This window comes from Bison bison, unplaced genomic scaffold, assembly GCF_000754665.1.
Source record: "Bison bison bison isolate TAMUID 2011002044 unplaced genomic scaffold, Bison_UMD1.0 scf7180017864230, whole genome shotgun sequence".
Lineage (NCBI taxonomy): Eukaryota > Metazoa > Chordata > Mammalia > Artiodactyla > Bovidae > Bison > Bison bison.
The window spans coordinates 1,508,848-1,525,898 of record NW_011494802.1 but is presented as its reverse complement, the minus strand read 5'-3'; the positions used below and the strand labels follow the sequence as shown (position 1 = coordinate 1,525,898).

The 17,051-nt window shown below is 50.6% G+C and overlaps 2 protein-coding genes across 10 annotated transcripts; both read right to left on the bottom strand.

Annotated features, from left to right (window-relative positions):
• Positions 1 to 60: 60 nt before the first annotated feature.
• On the bottom strand, positions 61 to 6,790 carry FANCG (Fanconi anemia, complementation group G). 6 transcript variants are annotated; one of them, XR_825780.1, is made up of 14 exons: positions 5,432 to 6,790; positions 5,152 to 5,242; positions 4,550 to 4,681; positions 4,126 to 4,328; positions 3,491 to 3,626; positions 3,182 to 3,312; positions 2,939 to 3,085; positions 2,661 to 2,812; positions 2,223 to 2,289; positions 1,661 to 1,950; positions 1,462 to 1,508; positions 1,139 to 1,302; positions 559 to 682; positions 61 to 430 (listed from the first exon to the last, which is right to left on the bottom strand). XR_825780.1 is itself a non-coding variant. In XM_010846112.1 (14 exons), exons 1-14 carry the CDS (start codon positions 5,525 to 5,527, stop codon positions 334 to 336), a joined length of 1,845 nt encoding a protein of 614 aa, XP_010844414.1. In that variant the 5' UTR covers positions 5,528 to 6,790; the 3' UTR covers positions 61 to 333. The 6 variants fall into 6 exon arrangements, 4 of the variants coding, with proteins under 4 accessions (XP_010844414.1, XP_010844413.1, XP_010844415.1 ...); XR_825781.1 differs by having other exon boundaries at positions 559 to 650; positions 1,139 to 1,294; XM_010846112.1 differs by having other exon boundaries at positions 559 to 650.
• Positions 6,791 to 6,801: 11 nt separating this feature from the next.
• PIGO (phosphatidylinositol glycan anchor biosynthesis, class O) lies at positions 6,802 to 15,198 on the bottom strand. Of its 4 annotated transcripts, none has more exons than XM_010846109.1 (11): positions 15,161 to 15,198; positions 13,627 to 14,138; positions 12,911 to 13,054; positions 12,599 to 12,722; positions 12,129 to 12,288; positions 11,620 to 11,799; positions 9,847 to 11,371; positions 9,105 to 9,308; positions 8,680 to 8,894; positions 8,004 to 8,074; positions 6,802 to 7,851 (listed from the first exon to the last, which is right to left on the bottom strand). In XM_010846109.1, exons 2-11 carry the CDS (start codon positions 14,135 to 14,137, stop codon positions 7,590 to 7,592), a joined length of 3,396 nt encoding a protein of 1,131 aa, XP_010844411.1. In that variant the 5' UTR covers position 14,138; positions 15,161 to 15,198; the 3' UTR covers positions 6,802 to 7,589. The 4 variants fall into 4 exon arrangements, with proteins under 4 accessions (XP_010844411.1, XP_010844409.1, XP_010844412.1 ...); XM_010846107.1 differs by having other exon boundaries at positions 13,627 to 14,167; positions 14,650 to 15,197; XM_010846110.1 differs by having other exon boundaries at positions 14,650 to 15,197.
• Positions 15,199 to 17,051: the final 1,853 nt, after the last annotated feature.

Sequence of the window (17,051 nt, the reverse complement as noted above, 5' to 3'; positions counted from 1 at the left end):
ATTGAATCAGAAAGCTAAGCTGTGAGCCTTCCCACCCAAGTATATGTAGTAGGCAGACAACAGATAGATACGAAATTTTACTCAACACATGAAAAGGGAAACAGGATATGAGCAAGTCAATGCCTTGTTGGTGGAAGCAGGACTTCTCTGGAATCAGAATAGCAGTAACCAGACCAAATTTTACAGGACTACCATCAACCTCTCCAATGCCAGACATATACTGGAATGATCAGCTCCAGCCACATTTCCCAAGGATGGGATGGCAGAAAGCCCTTCCCACAGATGGCCCACTGAGGCCCCAGTTCTGGTTCTTTGAAACATGGCAGCTACAGGTCACAAGTCTCCAGATGTCTGAAATTCCTCACAAAGGGTTTCACGGTCAGGGGGACGGATCCAGCCCAAACAGGTTTCTAAGTACAGGGGGAAGGACCTGAAAGCAAAAAGGGTGATGTTTAAGGGAGGACAGGCAGAAGACTGAATAGCCATTCACTCCCTTGATTCACCACCACCCCCAATAGGCCTAAGGACTCTAGAAGCCAGCTGCCCCCTTAACCTCACCATGCAGTATTCTCCTGTGGCAACTCAGTTTGGGCCTCCAGCCTCCGCCAGAGAGCAGTGGCCTCATCCCTCCGATCCAGCCTCCTCAGAGTCTGAAGCAGGTGATAGGAAGCATCTTGATTACCTGTAGCCCCAGCCCAGAGCACAGGGCCTTAGAACTTGACACAGACTTAACATCATTTTATAAAAGGGGAAACTAAGGCCTAGAGCAGTGATGTGTTTTGCCTACATGGAGTCAGGGATACATCATTGCCAATAATGCCTAATCCTGGGTACTTCCTGCCCAGGACAAAGGGCTCAGCTGACCCTGCTCCTGCCCAACATACTCTCAGCACAGGTATGGTCTTTGTGTCTAAAGACATTAGGAAGCCTAGAGAACTCCCGGGAGGCCTTCACACATGCCTGTATGTCTTGCATATGTCTGCACAACTGTTATGTATCCCTACATATATACAGGCACGACCCCATTCACCCCTCCAATCAAAGAACATCACTCTTACACTAATCCCCAAGTACCTCCCCCATGGCCCTCTCTGTCCTTACACATCTGTGCATAGCTCATGCCTGCATATGTACATACCTGGGCACATCTGCACACTGAGAAGGAAGTCCTGTAGGGCTTTGGTATCCTGGCCAAGGGCCACCCATTCCAGTCCACGACTAATGAGGGCAGCTGTCTGAAGCTGTTGTAGTGCCATATCTGACGTACACCCCTGCTCACAGCTGGAAGCAGGCCCTGGGGACCTCTCCAAAAATCAAGACATTTGTTTCCAGCCAGACCATCCCCAAAACCTCAATGCCGTATCTCTTGTGTTTGGAGTCCCTTTCTCTTAAATCTCTTGGTGGGCTAGGACACATGGAAATGAAACCACCACCACCACAGAAAAACTAAGTCTAGCTCACCTTGTTCTTTATCCTTAGGTGTGGCCCGGAAGAGCAGCTCAAGACACCTGAAGTGGGATAGAGAGCAGGGGTAAAGAAGAGTTAACCTCAGAAACTCTGGGGTGAGTAGATTAAGAATAGAGCTTACCAACTCAGGTCCCAGTTACAAAATTATCCCTCCACATTTACCCTAGGGTCCTGGTTGGCTTTCTGAACTCACCGGCTATATTCACTAATTGCCTCCTTTTGGGCCCCCAGTTGCACCCAAGCTTGGCCCTGAAGCAGATGGGTAGCAGAGACCCAGTGTGAGCAGTGTGGTGACTCTTTGGTTCTTCTTCTGGCATCTTCCCACAGCCGAGGCCTCTTGGGAAGCAGAAATGATGTACGGCTAAGCAGCTCCTCACATACGGTCAAAGCATCCTGGGCTCGGCCTGCCTGGATCAACGCTGCTGCTGCCTCCAAAAACAACTCAGGTACACAGGGCCCTGGAGGGCAAGGTGGTGGGGAGAACTGCGGTGGGAAGAGAATGCAATGCAGTGTCTTGAGGAGACGTGAACCACTACCTCCAAGGCTCTAGTATCATCACCAGGCTCTAGTACCATGCAGGGACCATCCACTGCTTGCTGCCCTGGATCTCCCTTGCTCTGGGAACCTTCCCAGTCTGGTCTCCCAGAATGGACAAAAAAAAGAGCAGAGGAAAGGTCAGAAAAAAGCACTCCTGCTCTACTCCAAAGGAAACTCCAACTCTCCCACCCCACTACATAGAAACGTGGCATACCCACCTTTGGCTCTGAGCCATCCAGCAACAGGGCGAGCAGGTCCAGGTAATGTTCTGCAGCGTCTGCTGCCCTGAAGAGTCATAACCCACGAGCCTCACTTTAGGCCATAGCAGGGCCCTCCAAAAGCTCTTAGCTAAGGGCCCTGGGGTGAGGGAAGGGTGAGGTGTGGGACTCCAACATTGGCTCAGTATGGATCTACACTATTTACAGACTGGATCTGGGAGAAGACTTTATAGAGTTTTCAAGATACAGGAGGTTAGTGACAGGGAAAAGAGTCCTCAGCTCAGGTCCAGCAGCAAGGCAGGAAGCTGATAGTGGGGACCCATGTCCCACTCCTGATTTATTTATCCTCTCAACTTGCAAGAACAGAAGCAGAGTCACACCACAGGGGTGCCATCAGAAGTGGGAAGGGGAGTTCAGGTGAGCAAGATGGAACCTCACCTTCCAGTCTGTAGGCATCGGCTTGCTAGCAGGTACTTGGCCTGGCTCTGTGTGCCACAGTGAAGGGGTGAGGCTGGGTCAGGTTGTGGGAGTAATAACTCTACCTCAATGAGAAGCTGACGGGCTTCAGGGATACGAGTGATACTCAAAGCCTAACAAAAAGAAGAAAGTTTCTATAATCTCCGGGAACTATATATCCTTCTACTTAAACCTTGACTAGTCACACAAGCACAAGCATCTCAGCATTACCTGCATCTTCGCCTGGCATAGTTCCTTACCTCAACCAGCAGCTCCAGACTCTCAATCTCCGCTGCTATGTTCCCCAGTTGCTGATATAGCCTGGAGGCCTCCAGAAGCGGGGGACCCCAGGTTGATCCCTCTTTCAGGGCTGCAACCAAGTAGAGCAGAGCTCTCTGTGGACTGCCCTAGGGGGCAGAAAGGACACAAAGGACACAAGCCTCAGCTACCCTCACAAAGTAGAAAACTGTGGTTTCTCCAACTCATGCTAGGACGGTCTTTACCATCTTACGAAGACAGGTCCCCAGGGCTGTGTATACCTGGACCAACAGAGACCGTGGGCACAGACCTGAGGCCGCTTCATGCAGGCTGCTCAGTGCCTTGGGCAAGCTCCCTGTGATCAGCTCCTGGAGGCCTGTGGGCAAGCAGGCTGTGAGCTTAGAGAGGCCAACAGGGCAAGTGGGCCTGATGGGGAAGAAGAGCACAGAGAAGTTCCACCAAGCTGAATGGTACAGGACAGAAAAGACATGAGCCCAGAGGACTTCTTAAGACAGGAAGTGAAGAGGAAGGGACAAGTCAGATTGTTAACTGGCCTTGACGATAGGCAAATGCTGTCAGAAGGACATCCCTCAAGCCTCGGGCATCCTGCAGGGTCAGCGGAGCATCTGACTCCTCAGCTGGGGGTCTCCAAGTTTTCAGAAGCAGCAGCATATCTTCAGAGGCTCTGCTCTGGGGAAGAAGGATGATGAGAGGTTCCAGGCTTTTAACTACCCCCTCTCTATCTCAGTCTGCCCCGACTGGACTTTAAACTCAAGGATCCTCTTGATTCTTGTTCCCTCATTTCTAAGAGATTAATAGCTGAGGGGAAAGGATACAGGTAGGAATAAAAACCTGGGGCAGTGATAATCTTAATGAGCCTTCTCACTCAGGATAAGTCCACAAGAACACAGAGCAGGGACCATGTTTGGGTTACTGACACAAAGACTGAAGCAGGGAAGTGACTTCAGCAAGGTCACGAGAGCCCTAATTCTACCCAAGATAATCAAGCTCCCAAGAAAATGCCTCCAATGAGGAACAAATCAGAGCAAGGTCACTTAAGAGTCCTGAGAGAACCGGGGTCTTCTGAACACCAACCCAGCAGCCTTTCCAGCACATAATAATGATACTGCAGCTAGGAAGGATGGGAGGAGGAAAGAGACCCTTAGATCCAGATCACTATCTGAATTACCTGGCTAACAGTCAGGGTCTGCAGCAGCAAGGTCAGGTCCCCAAGACAGTTAGTGGTCAGCCAGAGGGCAGCCTGCAGGCCGGCAAGGTGGTGAAGGGCAGGGAGCAGCTCCGGCAGAAGGGAGGAAACACGGAGGGTGGAGTCCCACAGCCCCCAGAGCCCATGTTCCAGCCTGGCTTCCAGCTGCCCCTGCGTCTCCAGCACTGTAGAGTATACACACACATAGAGCTGAGGTGCAACCTCATCTCTAGCTTTCCTTCTCTGCAGGAGCCCAAAGGTCACAAAGGAGCTCCTGGTCTGAGGAATACATGGAGGATCAGGGCATCTCTGGGAGGTGACAGATTATGTTGTTCCTATCCCCCTGCAAGAACTTAAGCCCAGACTGAGGCTGGCAGGGGCACGGAAAGCAATCTCTGGCCCTTACCTCTCTCTAGGCCCTGCTGGATATCCTGTGCCAGGTCCTCAGTGAAACCCTGTGCCAGGTTTGCCCTCAGGGTGATAAAGTTGCAGATGACAGTCAGTTCCAAAGGCAGAACAGAAACAGTCGCAGGTAGCCCTGGAGCCACAAATGCTGATCTCACAGACCACTCTCAGGTGAAAGAGATCACCCCACCCCAACCAAAATGTCCTCAATAAAGAACCCACTCTGGTACTCTGGTAGATTATAGAACGGCCACAATGTTTTCCAAATAGGCCATCTTGGAAACTGTTTCCTCAAATGCTTCCGTGTGTGTGTGTGTGTGTGTGTGTGTGTGTGTGTGTAATGGAACAGCCAGAATGTTTTCCAAATAGACCGTCTTGGAAATCACTTCTTCACATGCTTCTGTGTGCCTATGTATGTATGTGTGTGTGTGCCTAAGGAAGAGAGAGATTCACCTGTACAATGATGGTTCCATTCCAGTCCTGTCTGTGTCTTAAACAGGACTTACCCCCTGAGTAATCGCTTCAATTCTAGACATGCAGAACAGGAACTGGTCTCTGGATGTGGAGGGCAGGAGTGACCATCCTGGGGAGGGCCCTACTTACCCCGCAGACTACAGAGGAGTCCCCTGAGCCCTTCCAGTGCATCCTGAGCCAACTGCTGTCGCCTCATAGGCAGACTTGAGTCCTGAGCAACCTGTCAAATTTAGGATGGGGTAATAGTACTTTCCTTGCAGCTGTGGCAAGGAGTTTCATTCTCCAGCCATTTCTGGTTCTTTAGGGGAGGTCAAGCTCAGCCCCTACCCACTGGCCAGAGTAAATCCACTGCATACCCTTTTCCTGGTATCTGGGGGTTGCAAAGCAAGGGTCCCAGCAACAGCGTTACCTTGGCCTGTCGAACTAGCTGGTCATTCTTTTCCCTCCACAGGTCCAGGCAGCTGACGTGTGAGGCTGAAGAGCCCAGAGGAGTCTGGTGAGCCATGATAGCCAAGGCTGGGGCCAGACACCTGAAGGGGGCTGCTGAAGGGTAAGCCTTAAGCCCCCACTGAGCAAGGAAGAAAGGGTTCGTGCACTTCTGCCCCCGGCCAAGAATCCTTTGCTGTTCGCGGGGTTCCAATCAGGACGGCCTACCGTTTCCGGGAGAAACGAACTCTCCCCTGCTTGGCGGGGATTCCACCTCCGCCTTTTCTACCCGCGCTTCTGGTTGGCCCAGTTGGCAAAATGCTAGGCCGCGGTTGGTCGTCTTCCAGGGTTACTTACTCTTCGCGGGAAATTGGAAGAAGAAACAAGAGGCCAGACCAGAAAGGGAGGCAGAGACGGGCCAGAGACCGGAGGCGTGTCTGACTGGGGAGGCCGTAGGGCTCGCCGTCCCGCTGTTCAGCCATCGAGGTTGCCAAAGCCTTGGGAAGTTGACCTCAACACCCGGAACCCGCGGCGAAGTCCTTCCCTCTCAGCTAAAGGCCCCCATCGGCCGGGAACTTCCCCCGCCGCGGCAGGCTGACCCGTCCTATGCATGCTGGGAGTTGTAGTACCAGTGGGAGCCGCCAGGAAAACTCCAGCTCCAGAAGTCTCTTCAAAAAGAACTGACCAGGACTTCCTGGTGGTCCAGTGGTTGAGATCCCCATTGCAGGGATCAAGGTTCGATTCCTGACGTTGGAGGACCCCACATGCCTCGGGGCAACTAAGCCCAGGAGCCACAACTACTGATTCTGCCAGCTGCAACAAGAGAAGTCACCCAAGGAGAAGCCAGCCCACCACAAGGAAGAGTAGTAGCCCCTGCTCCTGTCAACTAGAGAAATTTTAGGTGCAGCACCAAAGACCTAGCATAGCCATAAGTTAAATAAATAAATAAATAAATAAGAACTGACTGGAGACGGAGACCCTTGGTAATCAGCACATCCTATCACCATGAAGCACCAACGTGCTCACCAGTCTGTTCAACCGCATGCAGTCCGACTAGCTGGCAGTGCAGCCCCATGCTTGTGCACCCTGCACTGCTCAAATGTACCTGCCCAATCCTTTCAACAAATGGAGGGAACAGAACTGGAGCTCCATATGCAAAGAAGAAACAAACTGCAACCCTTGCCATCTACAAAGTCAACTCAAAATGGATAAACTGGACTCGATTAAAATTAAAACCTCTCTGCCACAAAGACACCATCAAAGATGTAAGTCAAACCATTATGCTGTACACCTTAAACAGTGATGTCAATTATATCTCAATAAAACTGGGGGGAAAAATTCAGAGATGATTTCTCAATAGAAAATAAATACAAGAAAATTCAAAGAAAAGTCACAAAGTGGAAGAAATTATTTGCAAATCATATACCTCATCTCTTCAAGTGGTCACATCTCTTCCTATTCTGGGCACCCTCAAACTTCAAACCCCAGTCCGGACCCTTCTCCTCAGAAACTGCTTCCCATTACTTTGGTGGACATTTCCATGAGGATTTCATGCCAGCACTTCAACACAACATAGAGGGGCACTGGAGACATCTTAGGATCTTCAGATTCATACGGTTTTGGCCCCAAGTCAGGAATAATCAACAGGACAAGGTGTGTTAGATGGGCAAGTAGGTCTGATCCAGGGAGGCCGCCACAGGAGAGAAGGGCAGAGTGTTCTGAAGTAAGAATACACGTCGAGGAGGAGACACAGCACTACTGGGGCTTCAGATAGTGAGTCGGTGCCCCATGATGCGGCTCTGTTATCAGCCAAAGCAAAAGAATTTAGTAAAATACGTCCCATGGCAAAGGGAAATGGCAGGTGGAATAACAGTAGGGATTTGCAAAGAGTTGGGAGAAGTGAATTCAGACAACTCCAACCACTTCTCAAAGGGTCTTAAATGCAGCCAGGTCTGCGTAAGACAGCTGATCCCATCTGTGCCTGAATAAGGGAGACAGAACTTCTTCATATCCCCTACAGGACAGTCAGGGCTTCCCCATACCTCAGACACATATATTTACATTATTATTTTATTCCACTTTGGAGACAGCCCCTCAGTCGCTCAGATGTATCCAATGCAGGAGTTAGGAATTAGGCTCTACTATGATCTTGAATTATAAAATAATGAAGTCCCAGATGCCAGTAGGTCCTGGCTGCATGGTGGTAAGAGGTGTGGCTGAGCCTTTCTTGCAGATGATCCAGCACCCGTACAGACCAGGCTAGATTGTTCTCCAGCTTTCTGTTGGGTCAGAACTAACTGCCTGAACCAGGAGCTCACAGCACCATCTACTCGCATCACCAAAGCTATGCCTAGACAAAGTCCCACGCTGCTCACAATGAAGCCCATGGCCTCAAAAATGAACCTGCAAAGAAAAGTAGAGAATCTCAAAGGACACAAACAGTAGATCTAGAGTCTTTTCCCCACTGAGGCAAAACCTTGTCCATTCTGGATGTTCACTGTTTAATCCAAAGTTCACCCTCCCCACAACAACATTTCTCAAGCAAATCCACTCACTTGGGGGCAAACACCTTCCAGACCAAGAGATGCCTGCGGAGGATGGAGGCTGCCAAGACACAGGCCAGAATCTGAGGGAAGAGAGGAGGGGTCAAGTTATTTGGGAAGGGGAGAAGGAAGTGGGTCAAGTAGAGAGTTGCTGTAGACCCCTGTGAAGAATGGAAGGGGAAGGAAAGCAGTACCTGTCAGTGGAAAGAACTCTGGGCTAAGAGTTAGGAAACCTAATTCTTTTCTTGGCCCTACTACGACTTGCAGTGTGACCGTGGACAAGCACTATTCATCTGTGTCTCTTAACACTCAGGCTCGGCTTCTCAGGGTGGAGGGCATGTCAGAGCCATACACTCTGCCTCTGAAGGAAAGGAAGATTAATTATCACAGCTTGGGAAAGAATCCTGACCATCACCTCAGCTTTTCCAGTCTGTCCAATGGAGTAATCCCCATATGCAACCATCAAGTCCAGATCTAGCCTGTAGAGAGGAAACAATCCAAGACCAGGATGGAGACCCAGGTTCAAGTCTCAGTATTGCCATTTGAGGTCACTGGCCTTTGGGAAATTACGTCACTTATCTAAGCTTCAATCAAGGCTCTCTCCTAGGGTTTTGGCAAAGTGTGAAAGAAGGTGATGTCCACGCATGTGAAAAGATCACTAACTCCATGATCTGTCCCTTGCACTCACCTGAATACCAAGGACAAAGAGGTACTTGAGGCCCAGCTGCAGCAGTGCTGCACTGAAGTGGTGAGGTGCATCCCGGAGCCGCATTTCCATCCGTGGCTCCTGCTCCTCCTCAGGCCTGACTCTGGCCTCAGCTTCATTTCCTGGGGGCTGCCGCCTCTTCTGGGATCCTTGATTCTCACACAGAAAGGGCCAGAGCAGGAGCAACGGGCAACCTACTGCCTCAGAGAAAGGCAGGGCTAGAATCAAGGGAAGACCCATGGACCAGGTCACCCTGTCCCCCAAGTACTCTAGCTGGCTCAGCCTCCAATCAGCACAGGCCAAGGGGTGCCAAAGATCTAACAAAATGATCTTTCCCTACTCAAATGCAGGGGCTTCCTTTCCTTCCACAAAGCCACAGTGGAAGCAAAGGAGGAATGAGGAAGTACCTGCAAAGAGAATATGGGAGGCAAAGGTGTTGGCTCCCACCAGGAAAGCAGACAGCCAGGTAAAGTCACGACTCTCTGAGACTCCCACGAAGGCTGCATGCCATTGGATAGCTGAAAAGACAGGCTGGTGGCCGGTGGTATAGAAGGTCTGTGTGGCCATGAGGGCCCATGCAAAAACTGCATGCCATGGCACAGTAAAAGGACCTGGGGGAACAGATATGCCTCTTTACAGTCATGTCCCACTCCCTACCCCACAGCCCACTGCCCCGAGGTCACACACAACTACCACCTCAGTGCTAAGTCTCCTACATACACACATCCCCAACACCCCAACCTTCTAATAATCAACACTCTGTTATTCTAATTCCCTCCCTGGCACAAAGCCCCCTGCTCTAATCTGTGGTCAACTTCTTTCTCTCATATACACACAGTTCACTATCTCTTATCACTGGAAAATCCGGAAATGCACTCATGAGGGTGCAGCATTTCCATAAAAACTGAGTCTTAGAGTACTGTGTGTCTATCTCCTCCATGAATTCTGCTGGCCCTGAAAGTCAATGTGAGGGTTCAGTTGGCTACAGTAGATAAGGGAGAAGACATCAGGAAGACCCTCTTGACTGGGAGGTGTGAGACCCTGTATCAAGGTGAAGATCCTGAGGAGCAACACCTCCCTAAAGATAAGAGGGGCCGAACTTACATCCCTACTGTCCGTGGATGAATCAGGACTGAGACATGTATTTACCAGGGGTGGTGATGGGTATCCCGGCAGCAAGCAGATGCAGGAGAAGGAAGCTCTGCAGAAACAGAAGCAGGAACACAAGGCTAATGCGCTCTGCATGCAATAGCAGAAGTGGGAAGGCCAAGAGGGTAAGGGCCGTAACCACAGCAGCTGAGTAGACGCTCCCCAACTGATAGGCAGCCACCGTCAGCAGACCCTGAGATTTGGTCCTCTCTAGCCGGCCCCGGAACTCCTCTTGTATGTGTCGGTAGATTTGAGGAACCACATAATCCAGGTCAGCCTGAGAAGTGGGGGGACCTGAGAAGGGAGTGAGGACAGTCCTGGTCCTTGGAGCACCTGTTGTGGCCTTCACCAGCACTGTCACAGGCCTCCAGAGCAGCAGCATGAGCCCTGAAGCGGCCAACCCTGCCACAGCCCGAGGCAACATAACTGATGCCCCAGAGACCAGGGCCCGGAGACGCGGGGGTGCTTCATCTGCCCCTGATGCCAATGCCCAGTAGGCAGCAGTGCCCAGTCCCATTAGGGGCAGACCCCAGCGCACAAAGAGCACAGGGGGCTCAGGGCTCTTGAGATTACCATAGCAGTGAAGCCACAGCCGCACAGAGGCTAACAGGGCCACCAGCGCCCCGACACAAGCTCCATACCACAAATTCTTGGTTCGACCATCCACTGTGGATCGCAAGGGACTCAGCAAGGGAGAGGAGCTACAAACAGGTGTCTCTTCATGGCAGCGATAAAAAAGTCCAGCTAGCCTTATACATAAAAGCAACCCAACTCCAAGTCCCACGGCATGCATGGCACTGTATTGCGGGGGACCTGCTGGAGTCAAAAAGCCAAGGCGAGGTATCGAGAATAGCTTAGGTGGCAGCAGCTTGCCCTCCCAGTGAAGTCGGGCAACCAGGAGCAAGATGAGTGAGATCAAAAGGAAGGGGGCAACCCTGGCTTCGGTTATAATATAGCTATCAGAGAAGAAACCAGCAAAGCGAATGAGCAGGAGTAACAGGACTGGCCCAGGCATGGGAAGGAGAGAGGCCAGGGGCCTTTTCGATCCCCAGCTCGCCCAAGCTTTCCACAGAAAAGGCAGGAGTGAGCCCACTGCAGCCATGGCCCCTAGAACCATGGAATCCAGCTTCAGCCCAGTAGATGCCAGGAGTCCAGCACACACCATGGCGCCACTCAGACCCAAGGCTGTGGGTTTTAGGAGAGGGCCGAAATAGAAGGCTGGGGATGTTGCCCACTGGGATACCAGTAGGCAAAGAAAGCAGGTAGCAGCCAGAAGAGCAGCACCCCCTGCCATGCGGACCAGAGAAAAACGAGCCCAAGACTCAATGCACATGGCCCGAACTCCCCGCAGGAACTGCTGCAGCTCAGGAATCACAGTTTGGAGCACTGCCTCAGCCCCCTGGGGGCTCTGCAGAAGTCGCTGGTAGTCAGCAGAAGCCTTGGAGAAGAGCTTCTGCAATCGATGCAGCTCCTGAACTTGAAGGTCCTGAGCAGTGGCTGAGTAGGGGTGAAGAAATCGGGACACCTGGCAAAAAAGATCAGAGGCCAAGGGGAGAAGCTCAGAGACATAAATTGGGACGCGGGCAAAGATAGGTACTACCAAAGAGGGTACCTGGAAATCAGGATCCCAAAATCTCTCTAGGACAGAGGGAGAGGGAGGATATGGCTATGGAATGTGTGATTAAGACTGAACAAGGGATAATCAAGTGGGTCATTATGATTCTCCCATGCCCAACTTAACTCTGTCACCTGGAAGCCCAGCCCATTACTTACCTGCTGGGCATTGAGATGCAGAGCTGAGGCTTGGGCCAGAGCGGAGAAGCGAGGCTGGGAGTCTTCGATCTCTGAGAACACCTCAGCTATCACCTCCCCGATGTTTCCAAATGGGATGGGCAGGCCCAGCAGCAGGGCCAGCGTAGGTACAAGGCTGATTTGAGGAATTATCTCTGGCTCCTAGAGAACAGGGACGGGGTCAACGGGTTCACCAAAGAGGACTTCCTGGCCCAGTGGTTAAGACTCTGTGATTCTACTGCAGGGAGAATAGGTTCAATCCTTGGTCAGTAAACTAAGATTCCTCATGCCATGTAGAGCAGCCAAAAAAAAAAAAGAGGTAAGATCAGTGTTTGGAGTGGAAGACATAGGGGACTTAGGCAGGAAACAAGAGTGAAGGATACCCAAGGTCATGAATTTGGGGGATTAAAATGGAGAGATCCACAAGAATGCTATGATCATGATGCAAGTTGAATAGCAGGAAACCACACAAAGCACATCTCAGGCCTTACCTCTGCAGGAGCGCTGGGGAAGAGAGCTCTGGGACTATATAGAAAAAGTGCAGCTGAGGTTTCCAGCTCACTCTCTCCTCCATGGTTCCCACTAATGGTCATCCCATGGTCCCCAGTCACCACCAGCAGTGTGTCGTTCTTCAGACGCTTCACAAGTCCCCTGGGGGGATCAAGAAATGTGTCAGGAGGTAGGGAGAGATAAATATTTTTTTCAGGGGCCCATTTACCCCCAGCCATAACTCCATTAGTGGGGCCTAGACATCTGGCAAAAAGACACTTCTTTAGCACCAACCCTACTGCCCGAAACCACACACTGAGTTACTCAAAATGGATGAGACCACTAGTGTCAGAGAAAAGCCTAAAGACAGAATTCAACCAAGAAAGGGACCCCAAATAAGGATTTTTTTCTTTTGGGACCACATATCATCTCAGACACAAACCCATTCCCCCAGCCAAAATCCCACACTCACTGGATCATTTTATCCATTTGAGTAAGTTTCTTAGCCATTTCAGGATGGTAAGGGTCATGCTTGTGGCCACAGTGATCCACACCCAGGAAGTGAGTAATCAGCACGTCCCATTCGTCACTGTCCACTGTGAAGGAGAGAACCTGAGCACATGGGATTGAGGCTCACTCTTCAACCCCAGCCAGGCTCTGATGTTCCTACGTCCAAGGACACAGGCCCAGGCCACTGCATCCATGGTAGGTTCAGAATATGTAACTGACACAGCCCTCCCCACCGCCCAGTCTTGGTCAGGCCTGCCTTGGACCCCATGCTCACTGGTTGGATAGAGGTGTTTCATGATGCCATTGTCCACTGTCTCTAGGTCTCTGACATTGAAGGATGGGAAGAATAAAGCTTGGGAGAAAACTCCAGGGAAAAGATCATTCCAGGTTTCATCTCCCATGAAGACCACACGTCTTCCTGCAGGGACATAGGAGTCAGGGGAGGAGGAAGAGGAGAGGCCTTTTAAAGATCTATCAGAATTCCCAACCGTGCACTCTAAGGCACAGCCGTTCATTCAACAACTCTATCCTTTGAGGCCTACCACTTTCTACCAGGAAGCTTTCCCTAACAACAATACTCCACCCAGATTTCTTACTACTTGTTCCTATAAAAGGCTCTGCTAGTCCTCAGACCCTGGCTCTATCTTGGCTGCTCTGTTTTTCCTGGGTGCATCTTGCTTTTTCCCAGTCAATGAGTGGACAGAGCCTGGATTCTCTTTCTCCTCCACACTTTGTGAGGATACCAGACCCACAACTCTTCATCTCTCCCATGCCCCTTGACCAAGAGCTCCCCAAAAGTAAAATCAATACCCCGTGCAGATTAGAAACTCCAGGACACAGCCTGCACCCGTGCTCCCTGCAGGCAGGGCTGTGGTCTCTTTCTCCTTCCTGTACTAGCTAGTCAAACATGCAGCTAGGCACCCAAAGTTCTGATTCTCTGACTTCTAAAGAAATTTGCCAAGGTACTCCTGGACTCCAAAGAGGACTAACCTGTACTGGAAAGCTGCTTAATGAGATTATCTTCCACTATGGCGCTGCTGGCAAAATTACTGCCAGCATCAACAAAGGTAGGCAGTGAGCCGGTGGTTAAGGCCTTGAGGCGCTGCATGGTGGTGGTCGGGGGGTCAGCCTTGGCTTGGTAGAGCCTGGCATGGTGGGGCTGACTTTCCAGGAGTCTCTGCAAGAAGCCCATTTTACCCAGGAAAGGCAGGGAGACAGGAGGCTCCCCAGAAACAGGTGAGCGCTGGGGCTGGGCAAAGTCAAATCGCAGAGCATCTATCACCACCAACACGAGCCGAGAGAATCGGGAAGCCATCCAGCAGGCCCCGGGCTCCCCTCGGCCCCCCCATGGCAGGGCTCCAGGGCCTGGGGGCTCTTGACAGCTGCTATGGTTGGTGAGCTCCCAACGGGTGAGCAGGAAGCCACTGGTGAAGAGAGCAATGCCGGCGTAGAAGAGGAAGCTCACCCAGGCCAGGAAAAGCAGCACTGAGATCTTCTGCATCCTGGTAGTGGCAGGAGAGGGAATTCATAACTGTGAGGCAAAGAACCAGTAGATATTCTAGTCTCTCAGTACAAAGACCTGTTAGAATCACTTCCTCTTGGAAGCTCTCCTGAAGATAGAGAGTCCCATAGCCAACCCAATGTAGTGTTCCTCTCCATCAGTTATATGAGAGTTTCTGAAAGTGAGGTGTGCAGACTACCAGCATCAACCTGGAGTGGGTGTTTTAAAAGTGCTGACTTTCAGACTTCCTTGATGGTCCAGTGCTTAAGAATCCACGTGTCAACACAGGGGCCACGGGTGGTATCCCTGGTCGGGGGAGATTCCACATACCCGTGCACCACAACTCCTGAGCCTGAACTCTAGAGCCCAGTGCTCCCTAACGAGAGAAGCCACCACAATGAGAGCAGGCACTGCAAGGAAGAGCAGCCCCTACTCACTCCAAGGAAAGAAAGCCCACGCAAAGCAAGGAAGACCCAGGGCAGCCAAAAGTAAAATTAAATAAAAAACGTCACCCGAGATCCCCGGAATCAGGATCTTTGAGGGTGGAGCATAAGAATTTGTATATGTACTTCAGGAGATCTTAATGATGGAAAACACAATCCAGGGGAAAACTTATTCCAAGTGGTAGACTGCTTTCCGACAGCCCGCTTCTCCTCTCTGCTCGCCAATTTCAACACCCCTGGGGTGGCCAAGGCTCACAGCCACAGGGGAATCCAGGCCAGGCTGACGGCGCCGCCTGGCGGGGAATTAGGAGTCGTACTCCGCTTCCGGACACCCAGGATAGCCAGACGAAAAGCGCGACCCGGCTCAGCAGGGCAGAAGCGCGAGGTCTTAAGGCGGTTGGGCCTCGCTGGGACCCAGACGTCCAGATGACTTTGCCTCCTCCGATGGCTGTCCGGCCTCCAGCTGGACACCTTGACCGGGTATGGGCCCGCCAGACTTCGAGCTCTGTGAGTGGGGTAGACGGGTCCCTAATTTTGGGGAAAAGCAAGAGTAAGGGTGTTTGGGGAGCCCCTGCCTCACCTTGAATGGCGCCCGGAAGTGCAGCGACGGCGCCTGAGGCCCGGCACCACAGAGGTGCATGCGACGGATAGAGCGACCCGCAGGGGTCTTCGTCGCCATCTGCTGGCGCCTCCGAGGAAGTTTGGCAAGGAACGCCGGGCTGGCCTGAGGAGTTTAATGGGAGATTATAGTAATTTAGAATCCGGGGCAAGGCATTAAGCTACAAGAGTTGAGGGAACCACTGTCCATTCTTGGTTAAGACTAAGATCTAGGCTTCTGAAGCCAAACTTAGCTTGAAACCTAGCTCTGCCACTGATTATCATTATTGGACATTATCTCGTCTGTAAAATAGGGATAATATTTATTTCTTCTTTTTTGCCAAGCTGACTCCAAACGACAGCTTTTATTATTCATCCTTCCCAAGTTTTTCACTGAATCTTACAACTCATTAATAAAAAGACAATCAATTCAAAATTGAGCAAAGGATATGAATAGACATTTCTCCAAAGAAGATACATGAATGACCAATTAACACATTAGAAGATGCTCAATATTATTAGCCATCAGCAAAATGTTGGACATATCACTTCAAACCCAGGAGGATAGCTATAACCAGTATTGGTATGGATGTGAAGAAAGTTCAATTCAGTTCAATTCAGTTCAGTTGCTCAGTCGTATCCAACTCTTTGCAACCCCGTGAACCGCAGCACGCCAGGCCTCCCTGTCCATCACCAACTCCTGGAGTTTACCCGAACTCATGTCCATTGAGTTGGTGATGCCATCTAACCATTTCATCCTCTGTTGTCCCCTTCTTTTCCTGCCTTCAATCTTTGCCAGCATCAGGGTCTTTTCAAATGAGTCAGCTCTTCGCATCAGGTGGCCAAAATATTGGAGTTTCAGCTTCAACATCAGTCCTTCCAATGAACACCCAGGACTGATTTCCTTTAGGATGAACTGGTTGGATCTCCTTGCAGTCCAAGGGACTCTTGGGAGTCTTCTCCAACACCACAGTTCAAAAGCATCAATTCTTCGGGGCTCAGTTTTCTTTATAGTCCAACTCTCACATCCATACGACTACTGGCAAAACCATAGCCTTGGCTAGATGGATCTTTGTTGACAAAGTAATATCTCTGCTTTTTAATATGCTGTCTAGGTTGGTCATAACTTTCCTTCCAAGGAGTAAGCGTCTTTTAATTTCATGGCTGCAGTCACCATCTGGAGTGATTTTGGAGCCCCCCAAAATAAAATCAGCCACTGTTCTCACTGTTTCCCCATCTATTTGCCATGAAGTGATGGGACCACATGCCATGATCTTCGTTTTCTGAATGTTGAGCTTTAAGCCAACTTTTTCACTCTCCACTTTCACTTTCATCAAGAGGCGCTTTAGTTCCTCTTCACTTTCTGCCATAAGGGTGGTGTCATCTGCATATCTGAGGTTATTGATATTTCTCCGAGCAATCTTGATTCCAGCTTGTGCTTCTTCCAGCCCAGTGTTTCTCATGATGTACTCTGCATATAAGTTAAATAAGCAGGGTGACAATATACAGCCTTGACGTACTCCTTTTCCTACTTGGAAGCAGTCTGTTATTTCATGTCCAGTCCTAACTGTTGCTTCCTGACCTCCATACAGGTTCCTCAAGAGGGAGGTCAGGTGGTCTGGTATGCCCATCTCTTTCAGAATTTTCCACAGTTTATTGTGATCCACATAGTCAAAGGCTTTTGCATAGTCAATAAAGCAGAAACAGATGTTTTCTGGAACTCTGTTGTTTTTTCGATGATCCAGCGGATGTTGGCAATTTGATCTCTGGTTCCTCTGCCTTTTCTAAATCCAGGTTGAACATCTGGAAGTTCACAGTTCATGTATTGCTGAAGCCTGCCTTGGAGAATTTTGAGCATTACTTTACTACTGTCT